General features: G+C 44.7%; 1 protein-coding gene across 3 annotated transcripts; it reads right to left on the reverse strand.

Annotated features, from left to right (window-relative positions):
- Nucleotides 1-584: 584 nt before the first annotated feature.
- Nucleotides 585-20134, reverse strand: LOC113986708 (broad substrate specificity ATP-binding cassette transporter ABCG2-like). Of its 3 annotated transcripts, none has more exons than XM_027718678.2 (16): nt 20020-20134; nt 16791-17074; nt 16193-16252; nt 14797-14911; nt 12390-12542; nt 11460-11617; nt 10208-10359; nt 8920-9036; nt 7827-8092; nt 7197-7279; nt 6699-6788; nt 5125-5249; nt 4610-4764; nt 3126-3215; nt 1878-1990; nt 585-988 (listed from the first exon to the last, which is right to left on the reverse strand). In XM_027718678.2, the coding sequence occupies exons 1-16, from the start codon at nt 20128-20130 to the stop codon at nt 841-843; spliced, it is 2220 nt and encodes a 739-aa protein (XP_027574479.1). In that variant the 5' UTR covers nt 20131-20134; the 3' UTR covers nt 585-840. The 3 variants fall into 3 exon arrangements, with proteins under 3 accessions (XP_027574479.1, XP_027574504.1, XP_039233817.1); XM_027718703.2 differs by lacking the exon at nt 20020-20134 and adding an exon at nt 19377-19566; XM_039377883.1 differs by lacking the exon at nt 20020-20134 and adding an exon at nt 19009-19028.
- Between the last annotated feature and the right edge of the window lie 1316 nt (nt 20135-21450).

Raw genomic sequence — 21450 nt, forward strand, 5'->3', positions numbered from 1 at the left:
CAGCAATGTCTATGTATTTTTCTTCAGTTCCACAGTGTAAGTGGCACTATATATATAGATTGTGCAGCTAAGCATTGTCTGTTGTTAAAAAACTCTGCCAGTGCTAAGTATACAAATTTTTATTAAAAAAAATAAAGAAAAAGGTAATTTCCTCTCCTTTTAAGTAGTAAATATATTTTTTGCTGTTGGTCGTAGGGGGGAAAGTTGTTTGGTGTGATTTGGGGTTTTTTTACAGTACAGCAGTATATATTTCTCACTCTTCTTAGATGAGATGTGTTACACCACTGCTGTTTAGTTTTTAATGAAGCAAAAGTTGTTTCTGCAAGTAGCTTCCACTGAGAAGCTACCAAAAGTATAAATATTCTTGCTTGACAAGGACAGCTCATACCCCATACTCACTTCAAATTCAAATGCATCTCCAAAACACTGGGAATGGTCTCTAGCTCTCCTCAGATGTGACAGGCACTAGCAACGCATAAATGCCACCATCACCTTATACCTTTCGTGATGGAGAAGCTCACATGTTCAAAGGAATATTTCCAGTATAAGCTGGCCACAGAATAATAATGCTTTACAATATATAGTTTGATATATACCTAAGGAATTAGGAGAGTTATATTGTCTTAGAAAAAATCACTTACGCAGCGTACATTAATGCATGTCTTCTTAAAAACCACAATCATACAATCCTAAGGAGATCATACTCCAGAACCAGGAGGACAGGGTTCCCATCTGAAGTCCAGTAAACTCAGCTGAAATATTCTGGCAATCTCCAGTGGGCCCTAACAGGCTTTGCGGTTTTAAGACCTGAGAAGCTGCAGACCAAAGCAACACAGGATTCTATGTGAACTTTCTCATAAACCGGAGTTTTGCATAGGCAATGATAAGGAAGATAACAGTCATGCAGAAGAGAGCCACTATGTTTTCCCACATTGCCCAGCTGGTCGGTGCGATTCCCTGGCTGCACAGGTATGCTTCACCAGAACACCTGAAGAAAAGCATGGGGTGCAACTTAGTATTACTGTGGTGCAAATCTTCAAATAATTACTTTTATTCCTGTTCCACAAAGATCCTTCTACCCTCAACTCTGCAAAACAGGTGACAGAAATAACCCATAACATATCACCAAAAAAAGCTTAAGGGACAAATCTAGATCTCTGGTTCTCATAATTTTTCAATAGTAACCTAATTGTTGTTTACAGATAGCTGGCAATTTATAAGGAAATCTCAGAACCACCTTAAACCGTGGTAAGTACAAAAGCAGGTTGAGGTCCATAGCAGGGGTTTGGGGTCTAAGAGCTGTGGAAACAGTGCTTTAGCACTGTTCCCTGCAAAACCCTCAGTTTGCCAGCCCTCTAGAACGTGTCATGAAATACTTGCATTGCCACAACTTAAAGTATCAATACTCAAGAGTATTTCAAATAGGGCAAAATAAAGCACTGAAAGATAGATACCTCAGTCTTGTGCTGTATCTGCAGGGAGGTTAATATTTACAAACAAGCTCCGTGGGGGAGGCATGTTTCTGATCACAGGCCTAGTGCTTTCCAGAAACTCTGTAGCTGTCCATACATTGTGTTTCAGTTGTTAAGTGAACTTCAGTTTTTTTAAGAAAACTGGTAAGTCAAGGCTAGGTTATCAAATACAAAACTTAATTCAGCTCATCTGCCTATTTTTATGAATAAAGTTTCATCCCTACTTCACTCTTGGGTAATTGTGGAGTTTTACCGTATAATCCTAAAATACATTATTTTGGGACATATTATTGAGACTGGCTTGTGAGTGGTTATTCCACGCATGGTACAAAATTTTGAAACAGTCAGGCTTCTCTTAAAGTAAACCATCACAATTCAGGCCCAGAACCACCACGAGCTACTTACATTTCTTCTGAAATATTGGGGGGACAACTGCCTGCATCTCCCACAAACACTGTAGCATTTGGACTCTTCTCACCACAGAAGTAGAGATCCCTGTACTCATTCACCTGAAGAGCCTAGGAGAAGAGGCAGATACCAGATTTTTGCAAAGTTAGTGATTTGAGTATTAAAACCGAAACACCTCGAAGGAACTTGATTATTAGAAGATATGTATCACCATTCTTGGAATTGTATGTTTACGTTCCTTTTTATTTTCAAACTCCTAATAACTGCCTTTCTGAGGAACTGCCAAATTCCACATGCAGGATGGTTGGTATCTGAGTCTTTGGCTTCAAAGTTACTTAGCCATGGGTTTCTGTCTTGCCAGCTACAAGATCCTGTTCATCCACTTTCACCTGGGTCAACCGACTGATCCAGAGAATGGTGTGGCTGCATGAAGACACCCCAGCACCAACACACTGAAGACATGGCACAGTCAGTCAAGGCAAGTGGTGAAGGGTTCCCTTGCACTGGCATCCTGGACTCACTGCAGTCTCAGAGGACACTTCCACATTCAGTAACCGATAAAATATCTCAGTGATACCCAACCAGGGAGGTCTCACACATCTCCCACCCTGTACCAGTTTGAGCATTCATTTCATTCATTTTTACTCCAAAGTAGGACACTATTCCTCCCAAATAGTCCCACCTGTGACCAGTGGGTGACCTACTATGTCAAATTACTCTGTTTCAAGCAGCTGCACCCTTAGATTTCTGGTACCACACTCCTTATTATTCAGAAATGGCAGCAAGTCAAATTTTACTTCAGAGGAAGCCACACTGAAGACTGAAACACTCAGACATTATGGTAAATCCTTTAACCAGCTGAACAGTCACTGACCTCCTACTGGCCATCCAAACAGCAGTCTCCAGAGAGGTTGTACAATATTTGACTTCATTCTAAACCATAGGGATCAACAATTCAGGCTAGGAATTAGTGCCTCACTCAAGAGCTCACTCTGCTGCTGTCCATGCAGCACTAACTCTGTAACATAAATATTTGTTCAGTCTCTTGAGACTTCCATCTCTCACACAGAGATTAACTTTTGCTTCCTTTTTGGGGTTGGCTGGTTTGTTCTTTTTTTACCATGTTCGTGCAAGGAATCAAACCAATCTGACTTTTAAGAGAACTTCATTTTTACTCAAAACCTCTCCAGAAAGCAACAGTGTGGCTACATTACTCACAGGAGACCAATGCTACTTTCTACTCACAGTGAGGCCATATCGGGGGATACTGAAGTACTTGAGCCAGTTCAGCCAACCCATTACTGAAGGGAGGTTCACTAAGAGGCCTGAGAAGATCTGAAATAGAACAGAAGAGACTGATGAGTCACTGCACACTCCTGCACAGATGCTGCAGTTGCCCAGCAGAAGCGCACTGGGGTTGATGGACCTGCTACTGCTGTCATGTCTGTGCCTACAGGCATGAGGTTGGAGTCTCGCAGCACTCCCAGCCAGCTGGGCCAACAGCAGAGCCAAGTACTTCAGCTGAACTGCTTGCAAAGAGGTCAGAAAGGTTTTCTTCGTCCACATGTGAGCTAAGCAGCACACGTGCTCACAGTTTCTTACTCGGGAGGACTGTGTGCTATGGTAGAGCTAGCCAGAGGCTAAAGAAGGATGACTGCGAGATGAGAAAGTGGAGAAACAAGAATCAAAAAATGGGGAGCCTTAAGGGCTATTACTGTTTCAGTTTTCTCCTCCGGTCTACATTTTTTATCCATGCTCTCTCCTGCCTGAAACAAGATTTGCTTTTACTTCTTAGCACAACTGGATGTCATAGCTAAGCACGACACTTCAGCCTCTACTTCATCACAAGTGATCTTGTGCTTACCCCGCTGTCTTTCAAGGCATGCATGTGCCACTCCTTATATACTGTGACTTAACTGAATGTACATCAGCTGCCCTTCACTACACATGCACACTTCTCACCCACAGCAGGCATTTGAAGTACACTATTACTTGGCTTATTGCAAAAGCAGATTAAATTGCAAATCAAAGAATAAGGGATGTGCGGTGGCTCAGAGTACGCACACAGATAGTTACCAAGAACCACCTGACAAGGAATATCTAACTTGATAGCATCAGCACCACCATTACCTCTTCGAAAAAGAATTCACAGCTCTCATCTGTGAGTAGCCAAAACTCCCTTTTCTCTCTCTTGCTCTCTTCCTTAAAAGTCCTTGAGGAAGAGTATTGAAGTAATTTCTTGAACCCAAGGGCAATACTGAATTAAAGAGAGTGTTTGCTCCTGCTAATCCCACTGAACAATAAAAATTAATGCAAAAAATAAAAAAATCGACAGACCTAGTTTATTTCAGGATTTTTTTCCTTTTAAATGATCTAGTTGATCACTTAGATTTCTAATACTGGAAATACAAGATTTTTTTAAAATCAACTTTTGTAAGGATAATTTAAGAAAAAAAACCAACACTTTTTTAGGGGGCACACTGTTTGGAAAGCTCTGGTGGTATCACACCTACTGAATTGCACCTCAGCAATGATCTGACCCTCAGATTACAAGGTGGCAAGAGAACATCTTTGACTATAGTGACAATAAAATCACAGGCATGGGACTGACATCCCACTGGACTACAGATTTTTAGCCTGCCTATGGCTGGCTCAATGCAGTCCACTCAGTTAGCCTCAGCTCTTTCCTCCTCTCCACCAAAGGAGCACACACACCCTTATATACTCACAAGCATCAGGACAAAACAAATCGTGATGAGCAGATTGGCCACAGCCACCACATCCATCCCAGCACTGATAGCCAGAGACATGGCTGTGGCAGTGTAGGACACCAGTACCAGGGTCAGCATGAAGAAAAAGAACCGTCCTGCAACAGCTTGGTATCCTGTCAAAAAACAGAAAGGTCAAAGTTCAGTAAACAACCACATTATGATTCCCAGAGAGGTACCTTGGACTCCTATACAAGACAGGCAAAGCAGGAAGGCCAAGTTTGAAGCTGGCAGGAACTGTGCATGCTCTAAAGGCCCAAAGAGCATTACCAAAAGATGTTGTCAGGCAGGTCCCTGTCTTAGATTGCTGGTGTCTCTGCCCCTGCCCCAGAGTCCTCCAAAGTTATAATGCCAAGCACTACAATAAGCTGAAGGTTTGAGTAGTTTCATGTTACAGATATAGGAATTAAGCTCTGGCTAAGTCAGAAATCAGATATGTTGGAAGATGACAGGTTCAAGAAAGCATCAATTTTTACCAATCATCCAGTAACTGATGCATGAGAATATGATGGCTGGAGCAGTTCTCATGGGCAGCAGATCTCCTATCATCAAGGCCAGGAAGTAGGCAGACACACGGTAATATCCACTGGTGTACTGATGGCTGTGAGGACAGGAAGGAGGGAGTTGTACAGGTTTAGAGGTTATCTAGGAGGCAGGCTCACCATGTGTGTTTGGTTTATCCTGATTCAGTTTCTGCTCTTTCTACCACTGACTCCTTCTCTGTGTGAAAGTTGCTCTGTGCTATCACTTCCCACTCTGTAAAGTAAGGGCTGATCTGTCTCACAGACCTTGCAGTCAAACTGACAGCCCTTCAAGGAATGTGAATGAAAGGCTGTGTAATTGCTAAGTAATATTGGAAAAAAGCTCCTAAATCTGTTTTCAAAGAGAATGATCCTTAAAACAAGAGCATGAGGAAGTATTAGACAGCTATTAAACTGGAGGAACACTTCATCCACTGCTAACTCATATAGATGCTTCCAGAGAAGAAGGAATGATACTCAACAACGGGAAAACACCTTTAGGACATCAACTCACCCCCAGTTCACAGGGCAATCATATAGCATTACGACTGTTTTGCTGCTTAATTGAGCTTGTGAAAAGATGCTTTAACTGGTGAGGTGCCTAAATCCCCATTGACACAACTGGTAAGCTGCACTGGCAAGCAGGGCAGACTGGCAAGAAGTGGCAGCATGGGGCAGTTTCACTACCGAGCAGCTGTTAGGGGCGATATTAAGCTGCTCTGACCAACCTGTAGGTGGATATGTGCATTCCAGGCATAAATCTCCAGTTTCCTCTTTGCTGCACAGGATCTGTTTCTTACCCTTCCATTGCATGAGCTGGAGGCTTCTCCAAAGTACATTTTCAATATATATGTAGATATACATGTGTGTATATTATATATACATGCACTTACATACATATACACACATACAAACACATAAACATATATATCGTTATACATAATATTATAAATACATAATTAAATATAACTATAATTATTTATAAAATAATTATTTATAAAATAATTATGTATAATAAATACAATAACAATGTCATAATCAAGCACATCTCTCTAAATAGAGACATGCGTTTGATTATTAGGGAAGTCTTGTAAGCCATCCAGCAGCCCCCCTTTATCTGAGCATCAGTTGCAAAGCTTTTCCAAGAACTCTCCCATCATCTTTGCACAGTCTCGCCACTTCAGGACCATTGCAAGACAACCTTTCAACCCCATGAGCAAGAGGGCAGGCAGGGTTCACGGTCTGCAGGATTCACACACAGATTTCAAAACCAGCTGTTACCAAAAAGTGGGTAGGAAAAGTACTTTGCAGAAAACTGTTACACAGCAAGCAAGCAAAAGCATTTCCTCCTTCCCCCAGCTCTCAGCATTTCAGCTCCCTGCTCTACAGATTAATTTAGCGTTACTATTACAATCTGATGTTGCAAGGGAGCAGTCAAGTCTTTGGTGGAAATAATTTTGTTTAGGGTGTAAGATATTCCCCCCACCTCATTCCAGGGTATGAAACAGTCCAAGTGCCCTCCTACTTACACAAATAGTTTCTTGTCTCTGATGAATAGCTCAATTGCAGAGACACTGGAAAAACACTGGTTTGTGGTGACGAAAAACAAGGATCCAACCCTAGAAGGCAAAACAGAACAGTTGAAAAGTGAGACAACAGCCTAGGTCAAACACTGTCAGCCTCAGACATCATCATACCACCAAGTCAGTGCTTTTCTGTCTCTGTTCACAGAATGGAGATGTTTAATTGTGCTATTGTAGATCTTAGATGTATCCTTTATCTTGTCTTTCTTGTCCCCTTTGTACATAAGTGCAAGCCTGACAGAACTGTGGTCCTTTTAGGACCTCTGGCAATTCCATGCTGCAGCGCACAGAGGCTTGTGAACCCAACCCTCCATGCTGCAGTGCACAGAAGCTTGTGAACCCAACCCTCCTTTGTGTTCCAAGTGGATCCCAAGGCCTTCCCTGCCTCTCAAAGCTGTCTGCTACAGATAGTAAAATGAGCAAAGCTGTGGCTTTTCAACTTACCGATTCTGAATACCACTTCGGTCCAATTTTACACCAAAAAAGATAGCACCCACAACCAAGGCTAGGATTACAGTCACTGCAATCTACAAGTGGAGAGAAGAAAGGAAAAAGGGAGCCCTTCAGATAAGTAAATAGGAACTGACCTTACTAAGTCATATGCAGGGTTTAAGATTCACACCTGCCTAAAGCCTTGCTGTTTTGAGGCAATGTATACCTATGACACACACAATTAAAATCTCTTACGACAATTTTTCAGATTTTATCCTCTTCAATTTTCTACTTCCTCTGATCTCCTTTGGCTAGGAGAGGTTAGTAGCAGCATATTCATAGAATAACCCAGTGAGGCACAAAATTAACATCACCCTAGAAGCTCTCCATATAAACCAGAGAACTGAGTACTTCTCCCCTCTCCCCAGTCTTCAGTGAAGTAGTCCTTGTGCTAAACAAAAATGGAGACTTTTTTTTCCAAAGGCCACAAAGGTAGCTGAGCATTTCACTCCACTTATGTGACAGTGGCACAGGACTCTCTTGTTTTCCTATCTGCCTTTGAAAACAAATTCTGTCCTACAAATTGCAGATTGTGGGACTGACAGCAGAAAGAGCCTGAGGCTTTTAGCTGTTTTTACCTACTTGTGCAACAGATGCCTGTGGGTTCCTGATGAGATTTTTCAGGGAACGTTTGGACACCCAGTACAGCTGGGTGAGGAATCCATTTGCATAGGTAATCTCATGCTCCTGCCTGGATACTCTCTGCTTGCTTCCCCGTCCAAGCTCCACTTTCCTCAGTGCTTCCTTTGTGCTCTGATACAGGCTGGAGCTGAGATATTTCTGGTGCAGCACATCTACCACACTGCTGTCCACGTTATCTTCTGCCACTCCATTTTCACTGCTCACCTCTGAGTGAGAAAAACAAGATATGGTTTGTGATTTCTCATGAACCCAACTTTCAGACATGGCCCATCAACATGCTCAGAAACTCTGGAGGCTGAACAAAAAAAAGCAGAAATGCCAGAGAATTTGAATTGTTCAAGCCTTAGCTCTGAGTTTAAGAGGCTAGCTTGAGTGAGAGGGTTTTCCTAGTTTTAATTGAACCTAGCTTTGTGGCATAAAAATGGTCATATTTTTAGAATGAGGCACCAGAAAACCTTTGTTTCACTGAATTTGTGGGACATCAACGTTTGCTCTCATTCACTTCCTCATCCTCAAAAAGCACTATTACAAAAACTGTTCCCTTATAAACTTTCAGTCATAGATGTGCCACATCATCCCCAAACAAATATTTCCAAACAGTCTGCTCACTATATCATTAGAGAGTTTGTTCTCTAATCTAGTTGCAGTCTTTTTCGTTCTCCTGTAAATACATCACTCCTTAGCATATCTACCCTGTCTTCTCTGCAGCAGCCTCTTATGTGACTGAAAACTTCTGTCACATATCTCTTGAGACTAAGCAGTTCTAGTTTTTCCAGTCTTTCCCACATAGGTTTTTTAAATTTCTGATATTTATCACTGCTCTCCTATATTACTGAAGGAAAAAAAAATCCCTTTTAAAAGTTTCTGAGCTCTTTAAAGAAGCCTGAAGCAAAGTATACCTATTAGTAGGAAAAATAAAAAGATAATGAAGTGCCCTTAGACTGGAGGAAACCTACAGAACAAAAGCTTGCCATTCCCACATACAACTTCCCTTCTACACCAGCCAACAGTGGGTTTCTCCTTCACAATTTACCTTTTCCTGTGTCCACAGGTCTGTGATCTTCCTTGCTTGCTGCCACAGCAGTTGAATCTCCATTAATTACATCAAGGAAGAAGTCAGCTGGATTGTTGAAGGGTTCACATTCATATCCTTAAAAAAAACCAAACCAAACACACATGCAACATGTCTGTATTGCACAGAGCACAGCTTAGAAGGTCAGGTCTAATACTGTATCACCTTTCCATAACCCTGTTACAAGAAAAATTCACTGCTTTTCATAAGCACTAGCTTATGTCAGTAGAATTGACAGGATTTAGGAGATGGTGAATCTGAGCTATCTAAAGAGAGCTTCAAAGTTGCTTATTGTCCACCAATTTCAGGTGAGGAGAAATCTGTAACTTGCTCCTACACAGCTCAGTATGGACAACTCTTGCCTCCTTCCCAGCGCTGCTCAGCCACATCCCAATCTGTAAGACACACAGTTCCTCAGTAGAGGTTCCTGGGCATCTGCTCTACAGCCTCAGATACTTCTTTTGGAGGCTCAACTCTTTCTGGTGTTTCTTTGGTCACAAGGAAGGGCTGTCCAAGAGCAGCTTCTTATATGGTTCTATCCATGGGATAAGGAGGAAAGAAAAAAAAATAAAAAAACCAGAGATGCTTATTCTATAACTTGCCTGAGAGAAAGGAAGTGAAGTGGGCTACTAAGAGGAGGAGTAGAAGCAGTGACATTGGTTAAAGTGTCTCCCTTAAAGCCAGGAAAAGCTTACAATTTAATGTGTCCACACATCTAGACTGGATTGGAAACTCACATTCTTTGTTCATTATAGTCAGAAACCCTCACTCTGCTTACTTGGAGAGAGGGCAGCCACTCAACACTGCAACTACTAACCCATCTTAGGATACACCATAATTTTGTCCTCTTGGTCGCCCACCTGCATTCAGCCTAGAGTATATTTTTGGATCAATCTGTACAGACTACTGCCAAATTGCAGGCTGTGGTTCAAAACCCACCAGATCTGCCACCAGGGCCTGGTAGGCATCATCTTGTCTGTTGGACATCGTTCTTCTACATGTCCAAGTGATTCTCGGTTTTTGCCCTGATGCCAGACAAAACAAAGGCAGGAGAAAATTTGTTGTCTGAAAATTTTTGGTTTTATCATTCCATGTTTTTGCTGTTCTAACATAACACTACCCACACTGGATGTGTACAGTCTCTGGCATCCTAGTGATAAAACAGCACAGGACTGTTGTCCCATGCTAGGGTAAAAATCTACACACAGATTTAACTCAGTTGCCTTTGCTCTTGGCATGGAAGACTTACCAATAGAACTAAAGTATTCCAGGGCCTGCTTTGCAGGACCATGGTACAGCACTTTTCCTGAAGCCAGCAGTGTCAGACTGTCAAACAGCTTGAATATGGAATAGCGGGGCTGATGGATAGAAAATATGATGGTTCTACCTCTTCTTGAGAGCCTGAAATAGAAATAAAACATCTCTCAAATACACCACACTTTTAATTTCAGAAAGGCCATGTTAACCCAAGCAAAAAACAAGCATCCAAATCTAAGAAAAATACTTGTCAACTTCTTAGGGTCTTGACCCAGAAAAACTGTAGTTCCCCTTCTCTGTCACTGTGTCAGATGCTGCCTGCGGGACCTTCAAGACAGCACCCATCGTTACAAGAGACCATCACTGCAGTCCAGGTAGACAAAGTATGATGTTGTCTGTAGGTAGCAAAGCCTGAGGGCACAGCTGTGTATAAACCCTCCTCACATGTTTTCTGTACCAGATGCCAACTTGACTAACTGGAACAGTCCTACTGCACTCAGCGGCAGTACCAGGCTTTACATAGCAGGCTGTGTAAATCTGGCCAGCTGAGATTTCTCTTAGCTTTTCTGTTGAAGATTTACTCTCAAGAAAATTCAAAACAAGTTTTCCTTGAGGTTTGTCAGACACTCTTTCAAGTGCTTTAGCACTGACGCCCAACAAGTACCCTTGACAATCAAAGACAAAGAGCAGAACAAGATGTCCCCAGCAAGCAAAACCAGACAACATGCTACAAACCCAGGAGGAGGATTAGGAAGTCATTGTCCTTAAATAAGCCTTTTTGGTCCTCCTTGAACATAACTTTGTTCCACCTGTCAGAAGACAGTTCATCTCCAAAACACAGGAGATGAAGGTAAACACTGAAGGTAAATCTGCAGGTGAAGTCTTACCTGAGTTCAAAGCTGTCGCCAGAGGGGGGAAAAGCCTTTGTAATAGACTCAGATGGAAGGCCAAGAAATTATGATTACAAGGCCTGACCTCCCAGTCCACCCCTCTGTGACAAAGGGAAGCTGTCCAAGCTACATCTGCTTTTTGGGCTCTAATCCAAGGCTTGCTGTGGAAAGATTCCCATAAACTTTAAAAGGCTTTGGACACAACCCAAATAATTTAGTACCACTTCTGCATCTATTTGTCTAGCTTTTCTTTTTTTTTTTAAAAAGCGCTATAGATACTCATAAGAATATTCATTTTTTTACTAATGACTTGACAACAAAATTGCAACAGAGCCCTGAAGAACTGACTCTTACTTCTTCAAAAGGATGAGGACTGCATTTGCTGTGCTGGCATCAAGGCCTGTTGTTGGTTCATCCAGAAAAAGGACTGGTGGCTCTGTGATGAGCTCCATCCCAATGTTGGTTCTCTTCCGTTCCCCTCCAGACACTCCCCGGATCAATTCGGTTCCTACCTACAAGCAGAAGAAATCAGATATTTTCAACAAGACCTAGTCAGTGCATGCTCTGGAGTTGAGGGCTCTCTGCACCCAGCAGTCCTTTTCATTTTCAGAGTCCCATTAATGAATTCTAGGGCCAGGAGCAGATGATGGCTTTGACTCAGTGTGAGGGGCTGTGCAGCAGTAAGCTGAGCCTGATTTTCAGAGGTACCAGGTGCCTTATGACTTCAAGGGACAAGGATGACACTGATAAGAAAGAGACAGAATGAGACCACAGCAGTCAGAGGAGGCATTGGTGTTCAGGGATGCCTTTTGTTGGTAGCTTGCCTGCTACTAAAGTATGAGTGAGGTAAGTAAAGCGAAAATAAAGTAAGAGTAAAAATGCTGCTGGGAGGAACAAGCTCTGCACAGAAATTCTCGACCACAGACCAGTTTTCTATCCCTCACCGCTTTCAGCACTGTAAAAACAATTTCCCTATCTAGTCCCACAAAGCCAGGAAGCGACTGAGCAGCTTTCCAAGGTACAATGACTAAGCGACTTTTTCCCCTATGAATTTATACAACATGCTGGACATGGTCCAAAACCTTCCCCTTTTAGTAGAAAATACACAGACTTCTTTCCAAGCTCCCTTCTGAGCTGGAGACTAATTTCTTTCATGCAGTATGGTTTACTCAGGTTCCTGTTTAGCTTCATGTGGCTGCATTACATACACCATACTGCCCAGAGACATGCAGTTCAGTTGCCAGAGGTAGTATGATTTCTGAGAAAGGTACTCTCACTGCTCACCTTGGCATCGGCCACTTTGCTTAATCCCAGCTCACTGATTATCTGGGTGACTCGCTCCTCCTTCTCTTTAATGCTGATAGAGCTGGGGAGTCGCAGGGCAGCAGAGAATTGCAGGTTCTCCCTCACCGTCATTGTGCCCATGACAACATCATCCTGAAAGCAGTAAAAAGAGACAGTTGGAAAGACTCCTCAGCTACCCGAGTGGACATCAGAGTTCCGGTAGTGGCAGTCGCTGTTTGAGGACCACAGAGGAAACCGGACTGAGAGACAACTGCTTCAAAATTTACATGACATGAAATTCAAGGTCACTCAGTAGCAGTGAAGGGAGAATGCAGCTCTGCAGGCCTCACAGCTTCCACCAAGCACCACCTAAGCCTGCTTTCGGGCTCAGGAGTTCAAGTGCAGACAGTACCACTCTGTACAGCACATGCATTTTTCTTACTGGCCAAAGCGAGGCAGTGCAGGCAGCTGATTTTGTAAAGAGTTACATTTCTGTCAGTCCAGCTGAAGCCAAAAGACATTGCTAGTGCTCAGTGTTCAAGGTAGCGACATTCAGGGAGTCACCCAGGTCAGCTCTGTTGCCAATTACAAGCTGTATCTTGTGGTTCAAAGCACCTGCCAAGTTCAGCTGCCAACGAGGAGTTTTCCTCAGATCCTTGCTGGCAACAGCTTCTCAGAGAAACAAGAATATTGCACCAAGATACTCCTAAATTTTTCATGTCTCAAATAACCTATAACTCTTGGACACAAGACTGTACTCTAAGGGCTACAAAAGCTTCAACAGTCATATTCACTTTGACTGAGAATCAAATCTATCCAGTTGACAGACATCTGGGCAGCTTACACCAACCTGCAACAACCATGAGCCAAACAGAGTTGTCATCAGGTCCATCCAGAACTCCATGACTCTCCATCATCCCTACTTTGTTATTTGTGCCAATTCTGCATCCTACCATGAGAGAAGGGTTGGGCAGCTGCTGAAAAACATGCCTGTTAAATCAGGCACTTTTCAAATTTAGTGCCCTTTGGAACACACATCCCCGAAGCTGCAGGGCAGCAGATTCTTGCCTGCTTTGGGATTCTTCTCATATCAGATATAGCTGATCAGTAGCACAAATGATGTGTCAGCCAACCATGTTTTGCACTGGAGTTAACAGAGGAAGACAGAACGTGCTGTTTTGCTGCCAAAGCTGGTTTAGGCATTTCCTATCATCCCACAGCCCCCCAGTCTTTGACCCTAGCCTCCCATTCCCCACCCTCAGATCCACCAATACAACTGTTGGGTCATCACACTGGAAACTAACTGTGAATTTAAGCTACCTAAATACCAAACATAACAAACCATGGCATGACACCTTCACTCTCGAGGCATGAATGGAGAGGCTACCAGCAGTTTTACAGAGATAACACATGACTTAGCATGTCTATATGCTTATCTGCTTAAAACTGATCCTATAATGATGGATGTATTTAGGATTTAAGTGTTGTTTGTATGGGCCATCTTTATTGATCTAAGAAGTACTGTGCAGGGTGGAAGGGGAGAGACCATTTAATGTCTCATCAAGTTGCCTATCATTTTAAGCTTATGATTGGTTGCTTTGGACATTTGAGAGACAAATTTCTCAAACTGCGATTGCTTGCAAGAAACTTCCTGGCCATTCACTAGCATCTGGGGATCCTTGACCTGCAGAATCAAGATTCAGCACCAGTCTCGTCACATGCATTCTCCCAGAACCCCTCAGCTGGCAGCTTTCAGCTGCCTATTTCACATCTGCCTGCAGTCAGAACCCTGGACGGTTTCCAGATTTGGATGCTCATATGGCTGCCAAGAATCCCCTTCTCCCCAGGTCCCCCAGGGCTTTGAGGGTCTATTATTGGTTCAGGCCTCCACCCAATTCCGCAGATTCAGATGGCTTTTCCTGTCTCTGCGAGGAATGAAGCTCTGTCACAGCCAGCTAGAATCAGAGGAAGAACAGCAGGGATCTACTTATTTCCTAGAATTATTGTCTGATAGTTTGAAGGTACTTCTGCCAGATAGAAACGATTCTGAGTTTAACAACAAGAGATTTGGGGTGTCATGGGTTTTTTCCTCACTGTTTCATTTAAGTCTTTGCTAGTACTTCAGGACAGAGCCCAAAGAACAAGCCACAGTAACCCAGTGGTTTGGGCAGTAGCCTATGTGGCTTTGGGAAGACAAACATCTATGTGCTTGACTAGGTCGGAGTAACAGTTTGATCTTCTTGTCTTCCATATCCCAGAAAAATAATAAATATGTAACATCGGAGTTATCAAATGAGACTCTGTGGGGACCACTAAAAACTACCTAACCTAGTAGTTCATGCTTTGCTCATTTTACCTGGTCTTCCATCCCAAGGGCTCCCAGCCCTTACTGAATGTGGTTACTCACCTGTACAACATATCCCGAGATGCACTTGAAATTTGGAGGTTGTGGAATGCCATCTATAAGCACTTCTCCAGACAGGCCTGCTGGGTCCTTTCTGGCAGCCAGCACATCTAGGAGACTTCAGACAAACACCAGGCATTAGGTTTTGCAATAACAGCTGCTTTTACCTTTGACTGGATAAGTACCACCAGTCAGGACTGCAGTTACAGCCTGCTCACAGCATGCCGCAAACCAGGACACAGAAAGGGGCTTCCTCTACTCTAGGGGCTTTAGCTCTTTGTACAGAAAGCCTGGGATACATACAGGATTTTCCAGCACACTGTGTGCCACAGCAGTATGGCAGTATACAGACACTCACAATTCACAACAGTGAACCCCCTACAGACATAAACTCAGTCTGTGTATTTACAGCTAACCTCAAATGCACAGAGACAAAAGCGCCCTGCCGAGTCGCTGCAGGCTGCTCTCCAGCCAGGGGAGCACAGAACTAATGCCTTTGATCTCAAGGAAATTAATCCAAATTGGTATAAACAAGACGGGAGTTAAGATTAATTCTAGAAAGTAATTTCTTTTAACGTATCACTGCATTCTCCTTACTGCCAGTGCAGAGGCCAGCCTGTCTGCTAGCTAAGTAAACTGCCCTGATGAAGCGCTGCTCTTGAAAGCATCCTGAGTAACCAGCATCTTAGAAAGGAAGATCAAGGGTCACCACAAAGACACCTGTGCGAACCCTGGCCATATTTACCAGTGTATGACATTTTCAAAGGCAGAAAGTGACAAAGAGCTATTTTGCCATGGTTATACAGGAGAGAAAACAGCACTAACACCATTAGTTGGAGACAGTCTGCACGGTATTTCTCTGTGCTTTCATCTAAAAACCTCAAGCATATGGGTACCCCCATCAGCAGGCCACAGTCAAGTTGGGGTGAGGATCCAGAGCATCCTATAGATTCTAGTATTGTATTACAACATATTCCTGTTATTTGTCAGAGAAGGGTCTGGCCTAGCAGCTTCAAGGAAGTCTTGCTGCAGCGAGTTCACAGGGGATGACATCTATCATGCCCATGAGCTTGCACCCCATCCCATCCCATTACCAGTAAGGACAGTGCCTACATCTGAGCTCCAGTCACCCCAGCTCCACCTAGTATGTAAATTCAGGCCACCACCAAAGGTGACTGCAGTAGTATGGACCAATTGGAGCAGATGAGGGCTGTGGCACTGCTGCAGGGCAAGAACAAAGCTGATAGAGGGGCAGGAGGTCAAACTGCATCACCAGATTTCTCAGAGGCAAGCAAAGGTCTGAGCCTGCAGATCCCTCACATCTTCCTTAACCCGCAGAATCCCAAATACCCTTTGAACAGCTGACTGTCCACTTAAAGGAGCAGATGAAGGTACTCACGAAGATTTTCCACTCCCCGTTGGCCCCAGGATAGCATTCAAGCCTGGCTTCATAATGCCACTGGAAGAAAGAAAGAGTTATTTACAAATGAAGGACTGTCCATATGCAGCTTTTAGTAGAGCTTTTCAAAATGCTGTTGAAAGGAGTATTAAAAACTTCTCCTTAAATCTGAAATCAATGTGCATTTTTCCTTTCTGCCCCTGACTGCCCGTCAGAACATAATCAAAGCTGGACATAAAAAACAATCTACAAAAGACAGATGTTAAGTGTCTTCCCTGCTGAACTAGTTCTTGAGCTCTCTGTTGCTCATTTCCTCTGGCTGTGGCTTGAACAACAGTTAGGGGAACCCTCAGATCTTCTGGCAGAAGAGTTCACACAAGTTTGGTCCTAATTTGCTCAAATCGATAACTGAAACTGCTCCAGCTATATCCCGGCTATTTTGCCTAAAAGCAAATCACAAAGTGCTCACTTGAGCTGCTGACTGGCAGGAGGGTAGTCATTTCTGTACCAGCTGGATCTGGAAGGTGACATGAGGTCACTGATTCACAGCAGCAGATTAATTCCTACCCTCTAGCATCTCATTTAAGCAAGAACTTACTAAACATTATGAAGGATCTTCTTTTCCACAGTTTTTCGTTTACAAAGGAATCCACTGGACTGCTTAATGGAGTACTGGATGTTATGGAAGCTGACGACAGAGCCCCGAGGAGATCGGAGGGACTCTTGTGTTGGGAGAGAACGTTGGAAATTGCCTGCTCCTTCCTCTTCTCCAACAGAAATAATGCTGTGATCAAATGTGTCTGCCATCATGTCTTTGTTACACAGGTCAAGCTCCACTGCATGGAGATGTTTGAGGTCACTGTTGTTTTGAGCAGTTCCCATCTGTTGAGACAAAGAACACAGAAACAAGCAAGGAAGGAGACGTAAGCAAAGATTTCTCCAGAAAGTGTCTTGGAAAAGCAAGTTCACGCACACCACACCAATCCTTACATGTGCCAAGTTTCCAAAAGGATGGACATCCGCACTGGAAGACATCCAGTAGTCTCCAAAGGCACGGAAACCCACAGATTTAGAACTAACCTTTAAGACCAAGACATGTATGTTCTTGAAGTAAGTTATGCTTGCTGAAAGAGGATCTAATGAGGAAAAACCAAAGCCCATCTGTGATGGTCACTGTCTTTTCCAACACAGCAGGGACTACAAATGGAAACTGCTACCACTTACTTAAGCTAAAGAGACCCAAGCTCCTCTTCTTCAGTCATAACATGCTTACCTCCCCACAAAGCCAGCAGAGCAACCCTATTAACAAATCTCTGTGAAGAACCACGGGAAGAAAAATGGCTGTGCTTATAAAAATGAGGCCAGCCACATGCATCCTGTTTCCTGGCACAAGTTTGTTTCCGAGATGCCAATGTGATTAAAATAACAATTATACATGCTGCTTATCATGTTTCAGTCACACACTATCAAGATATTTTACAACTACAAATAGGAAGAGAAATTTGAATTTGTCTGCAGGCACCATTTATGCTGAAGTACAGAAGGAATGACCTCTTCCATGAGGAAAGATCTGGGATATGCCAAAGTAAGAAAAAACATGGTACAAACTGGGACATTATGGAAAATTAAATATGCTATCTGCTTATTATCATAAAATTATAAAGCATTCTGGTTCAAGCAGATAAGCTGTCTCAGTAGCTCATGATGGGACACCTGAAAGCAAGAACATGTAAACAGCAAAGGGAAGGAACTGTTCTCCCTGTCCTACAAAGTAGGAAATATACCAATGCGGGTATAACTATTAATTCACTTACTAGTCACAGCAGCACAGCTGTTTTATCAAGGGGCTGCTTCCCTTGCTGTAACTGATGGAGACCAAGTCTGGATCCCTTCACTCATTTTGAAAATAGAAAAAGGTTAAAGTTTTTACCTTGACATTACATGTTAGGAGTTTGGAAACCCTACATTCCCCAAGTTCTGCAGCTGGGCATAACGTATGCCTTTCAGCCAAGGGCCCTTGCAGATATAAACATTCCTTTCCAGAAAACTACAGCAATAAAGAGAGGAATTACTACATACCCCTTCCAGAAATTGAACACAACAGTTAGACTAACACAAGTTAGTCTAATCATTTACTTCACTTATAGCTTCTGACATGGCAGTGTTTGTTGGAGAGCTAAAAATTTACTGTGACACTGGGAAAAGCCAAGGTGCTCACGAGGCTAAAAGAGCAAGGAGAGAGATCTGTCCACAAAGACATCCATTGGTAGTTCCTTGAATTTTGTGTGAAGATAGATGTATCACATCAGTCACCCCTCTCCCACTATCTGCACTTCTTTCCTCCTAGGACTGAGAGGGTGATAACCAATAGGATCACCACTGCAGCAGTAGTAAGACTTTGCAGGGAGAGAGATGGTCATCCTTTTAAGAAACTGGATCTACAAAAGCCATATTTAAAGAAATGGGAATTGTCCTTTTGTCTCTGCCTCTTGCTATTACTGAAAGCTCAACAAGTTGCAGTAGTTTTTTCCTGTATAAGTAAAATAAAAGTGGTGAGGAGAAGGAAGGGTTGTTTAGCTTGGACACAATGCTGAACTCTAAGGCTGGTCACCCCTGGGAAAGCCTTGTTTATGGGAAACAAGATAGGATATGCCGGTTACATCAGCAAGAGATGGTTTATATACTTGAAAGGTTGCACAACAGATTAGGAGAAGAAAAAAAGTCCGGATGAGAGTAGCACCAGGGAGAAAGACCTTGTCAGACTTTTGAACATTGGTCTTGTATCTGTCCCGGATCGGTTCTTTGGTTTAGCTCACCGTGCACCCTTTTATGCAGGTTTTTGCAAAGCCACCGACTAGCACTGGCAAGCCAAACCAGTGCTGCGGGTGTGTGCACGGATGGTTGAGGGAAGCGTAGCAGAAGCTCCAGGTAGGCTCGGGCTGCAGCACTGACCCTCTGCCTCCCACCTGGCCCCACGGGCCGGTTCCGCTGCTAAGCCGGAGCCGCGAACCGACCCGGCCGACCACGCTCCGCTTCCCTCCCCGAGTCCCCGCCCGCCCGCGGAGCTGCCCCGGGCCCGGGCCCCGCCGGGCGCTGCCCGCCCGAGAGCTCCGAGGGCTCCGCCGCGCCCGCCCCGCCCCGCCCGGCCCGGCTCGGCCCGGCCCGGCCCTGCCCGCACCGTTACCTCGCGGCTGCCGCGGCGCTCGGGGTGGCGGCGGCGCTGCCTTGCCGGCGTTTTATAAGCGGGTCCGAGCGGCGGGTTACATAAAGCGGCGGCGGGGAGTGCCGGCGGTGTCACGCAAACCCCCCGGGTCGCGGGCGAAGGCAGCCGCGGCGGTGATGGAGCCCGGTCGGCGGGCGGCGCGACCCCCGGGGCGGTGCCGGCGCCGCGCGGGGCCGCTCCCGCCGCCTCCCGTGCGTGAGCCGCGCCGGGGCAGCCGCTGCCCCCGGCCGGGAACGCGGGGCCCGGGGCGGCGGCGCGGAGAACCCCCCTGCGCCGGGGCGCCGCCGGCTGCCCGCGCTGTCAGCCCGCCTTCCCGGGGCGGGGAGAACGGCACGGGGAAAGCGGCGGTGTTCGCTCCTTGGGAACCCCCGACGCGAGGAGTGGGCGTCGGACACGAGGTGCCCGGTGAAATGCCCGCGGCTCCTGCGCGCCCCGGCACGGGGGGCACGGCCGGGGAGTGGGAGGAAGCACCCACTGTTCCTCCCACCTTCTGGGAAGGTCATCATACCCAGGGCATGTGTCGTGTCCAGTCCAGCCGGGTCAGCTGGGGCCACAGGCAGCCCTGGGAGCCCTTCCCAGAGTGGCAGTGACACTCCGATCTTACCCCTCCAGAGGCAGCGTGCTCCCTCGGGTGTTCCCTTGCTGGGACTGGGGAGGTCAGGGCAGCTCGCTGGGGTGACCCGTTGTCCTCCAGGCTGCATTTCCGTGATGCCATGTGTTCCCGCCAGGAGAACGTGTGAAAGCAGGAATATCCTATTTCCTTTGGTTTGTGGTCAAGGCTTCTCTTTGTCTTCCCATTCCCAAGCACTATTGTCTTTATAAATCAGCTCTGTCTCCCCGAGCTCCTTGATGTTGTGAATGCAGGAAAAGCTCACTTTTATGGTTTATAAGTATGATTTATAGCAGAGCTGTCAAGTCATCATATTAATTGTCTCCGGTTTGACTACCCTCTGCAGTTCTGTACAGCATTGCTTTCTTCTAACAACACCTCTTGCTAGATCAATTTAAAGCTTAGCTAAGCTGAAACATACCACTAGCTACCCAGTCAGTAACAATAATAAAAACTCCAAAGGCTCATCTCTTCCCCTTCCGACAGCTGCCTCCCTCCAGGCATGCTGATGTACTCAATGCTGTTGATGCACTAGACAGAAGACACCCACACCTAGGAAGCTGCACTGCTCTACAGGGCTGACAGGAGTCAGCAGGTGAGTTTATGGGGGTATTGAAGTAGCCTTAGAGATCTATCAGAAGGACAGGTTTTGCCATAGGTACACCCAAGGATCAAGTTTGCTGAATGTTATCTTCAGTCACTCTGTGGGTTAGAAATGGACTTAAGTTCATGATTCTTTTGTGATTTAACTTCCTCTTTCAAGGAAAATCTGCCTACATTGAAGACTTTTGCCCTAGCGTTTCACCAAGCATGCACATCTCTATCTTTAAACGTATTTCAACCCTAAATACTCACTACCCCTCAACAAGCTGCAGAGACAATCTTCTCTTGTCATGTGCCTGGGAGAGTGAGAAAAAAGAGCCTGTGTGCTTGAGAGCAAAGGTGAACATTTTCTGAGTCATGAACTTGCTGCTCCACATGGTGTCTGCACAGTGGTGCAGGAGAACAACTTGCTGAAGGAGGACAATTAAAAGTTCAGTTTGCTCTTGAGAGTTACCTTCAGCTGCACAGCTGCTCCTCAGACAGAGTTGGTGGATACCAATTTTGGGAAACAGTACTGCTCCTCCCACACTTCATGGAATGGAAAATCCACTTCTCTGCCCCTTGTGCCTAAGCTCATCCTGATGGCAAAGAAATAGGCAGAGACCCCAGATGTGGGGAGGAACCAAATCTGCCAAATACAGCATCTGGCTGTAAGCTCCGGCTTTTCTGTAGCCCATTCTTCAAGCAGCAGTCTTCTAGGCTTCTTCAAGAGCCTTATGATCGTCAGCCTGTTTCATGTCCCACCCCAATTACGAGTATTTTTCAGCTGTATAATTTACTAATCCTATTATCTAGCTCATACTGTTGCTGAGGAAGATTTCT

This window comes from Pipra filicauda, unplaced genomic scaffold, assembly GCF_003945595.2.
Source record: "Pipra filicauda isolate LSUMZ 115617 unplaced genomic scaffold, ASM394559v2 scaffold96_size2947999_pilon, whole genome shotgun sequence".
NCBI lineage: Eukaryota > Metazoa > Chordata > Aves > Passeriformes > Pipridae > Pipra > Pipra filicauda.

Coding starts and splice junctions, on each gene's coding strand:
- LOC113986708 (XM_027718678.2), bottom strand. CDS start 20,130: ATGGCATCACGGAAATGCAGCCTGGAGGACAACGGGTCACCCCAGCGA. Junction 16,253..16,790: donor AAGATCCTTCATAATGTTTA/GTAAGTTCTTGC, acceptor TCTTTCTTCCAG/TGGCATTATGAAGCCAGGCT. Junction 6,789..7,196: donor CGAAGTGGTATTCAGAATCG/GTAAGTTGAAAA, acceptor TTTGCCTTCTAG/GGTTGGATCCTTGTTTTTCG.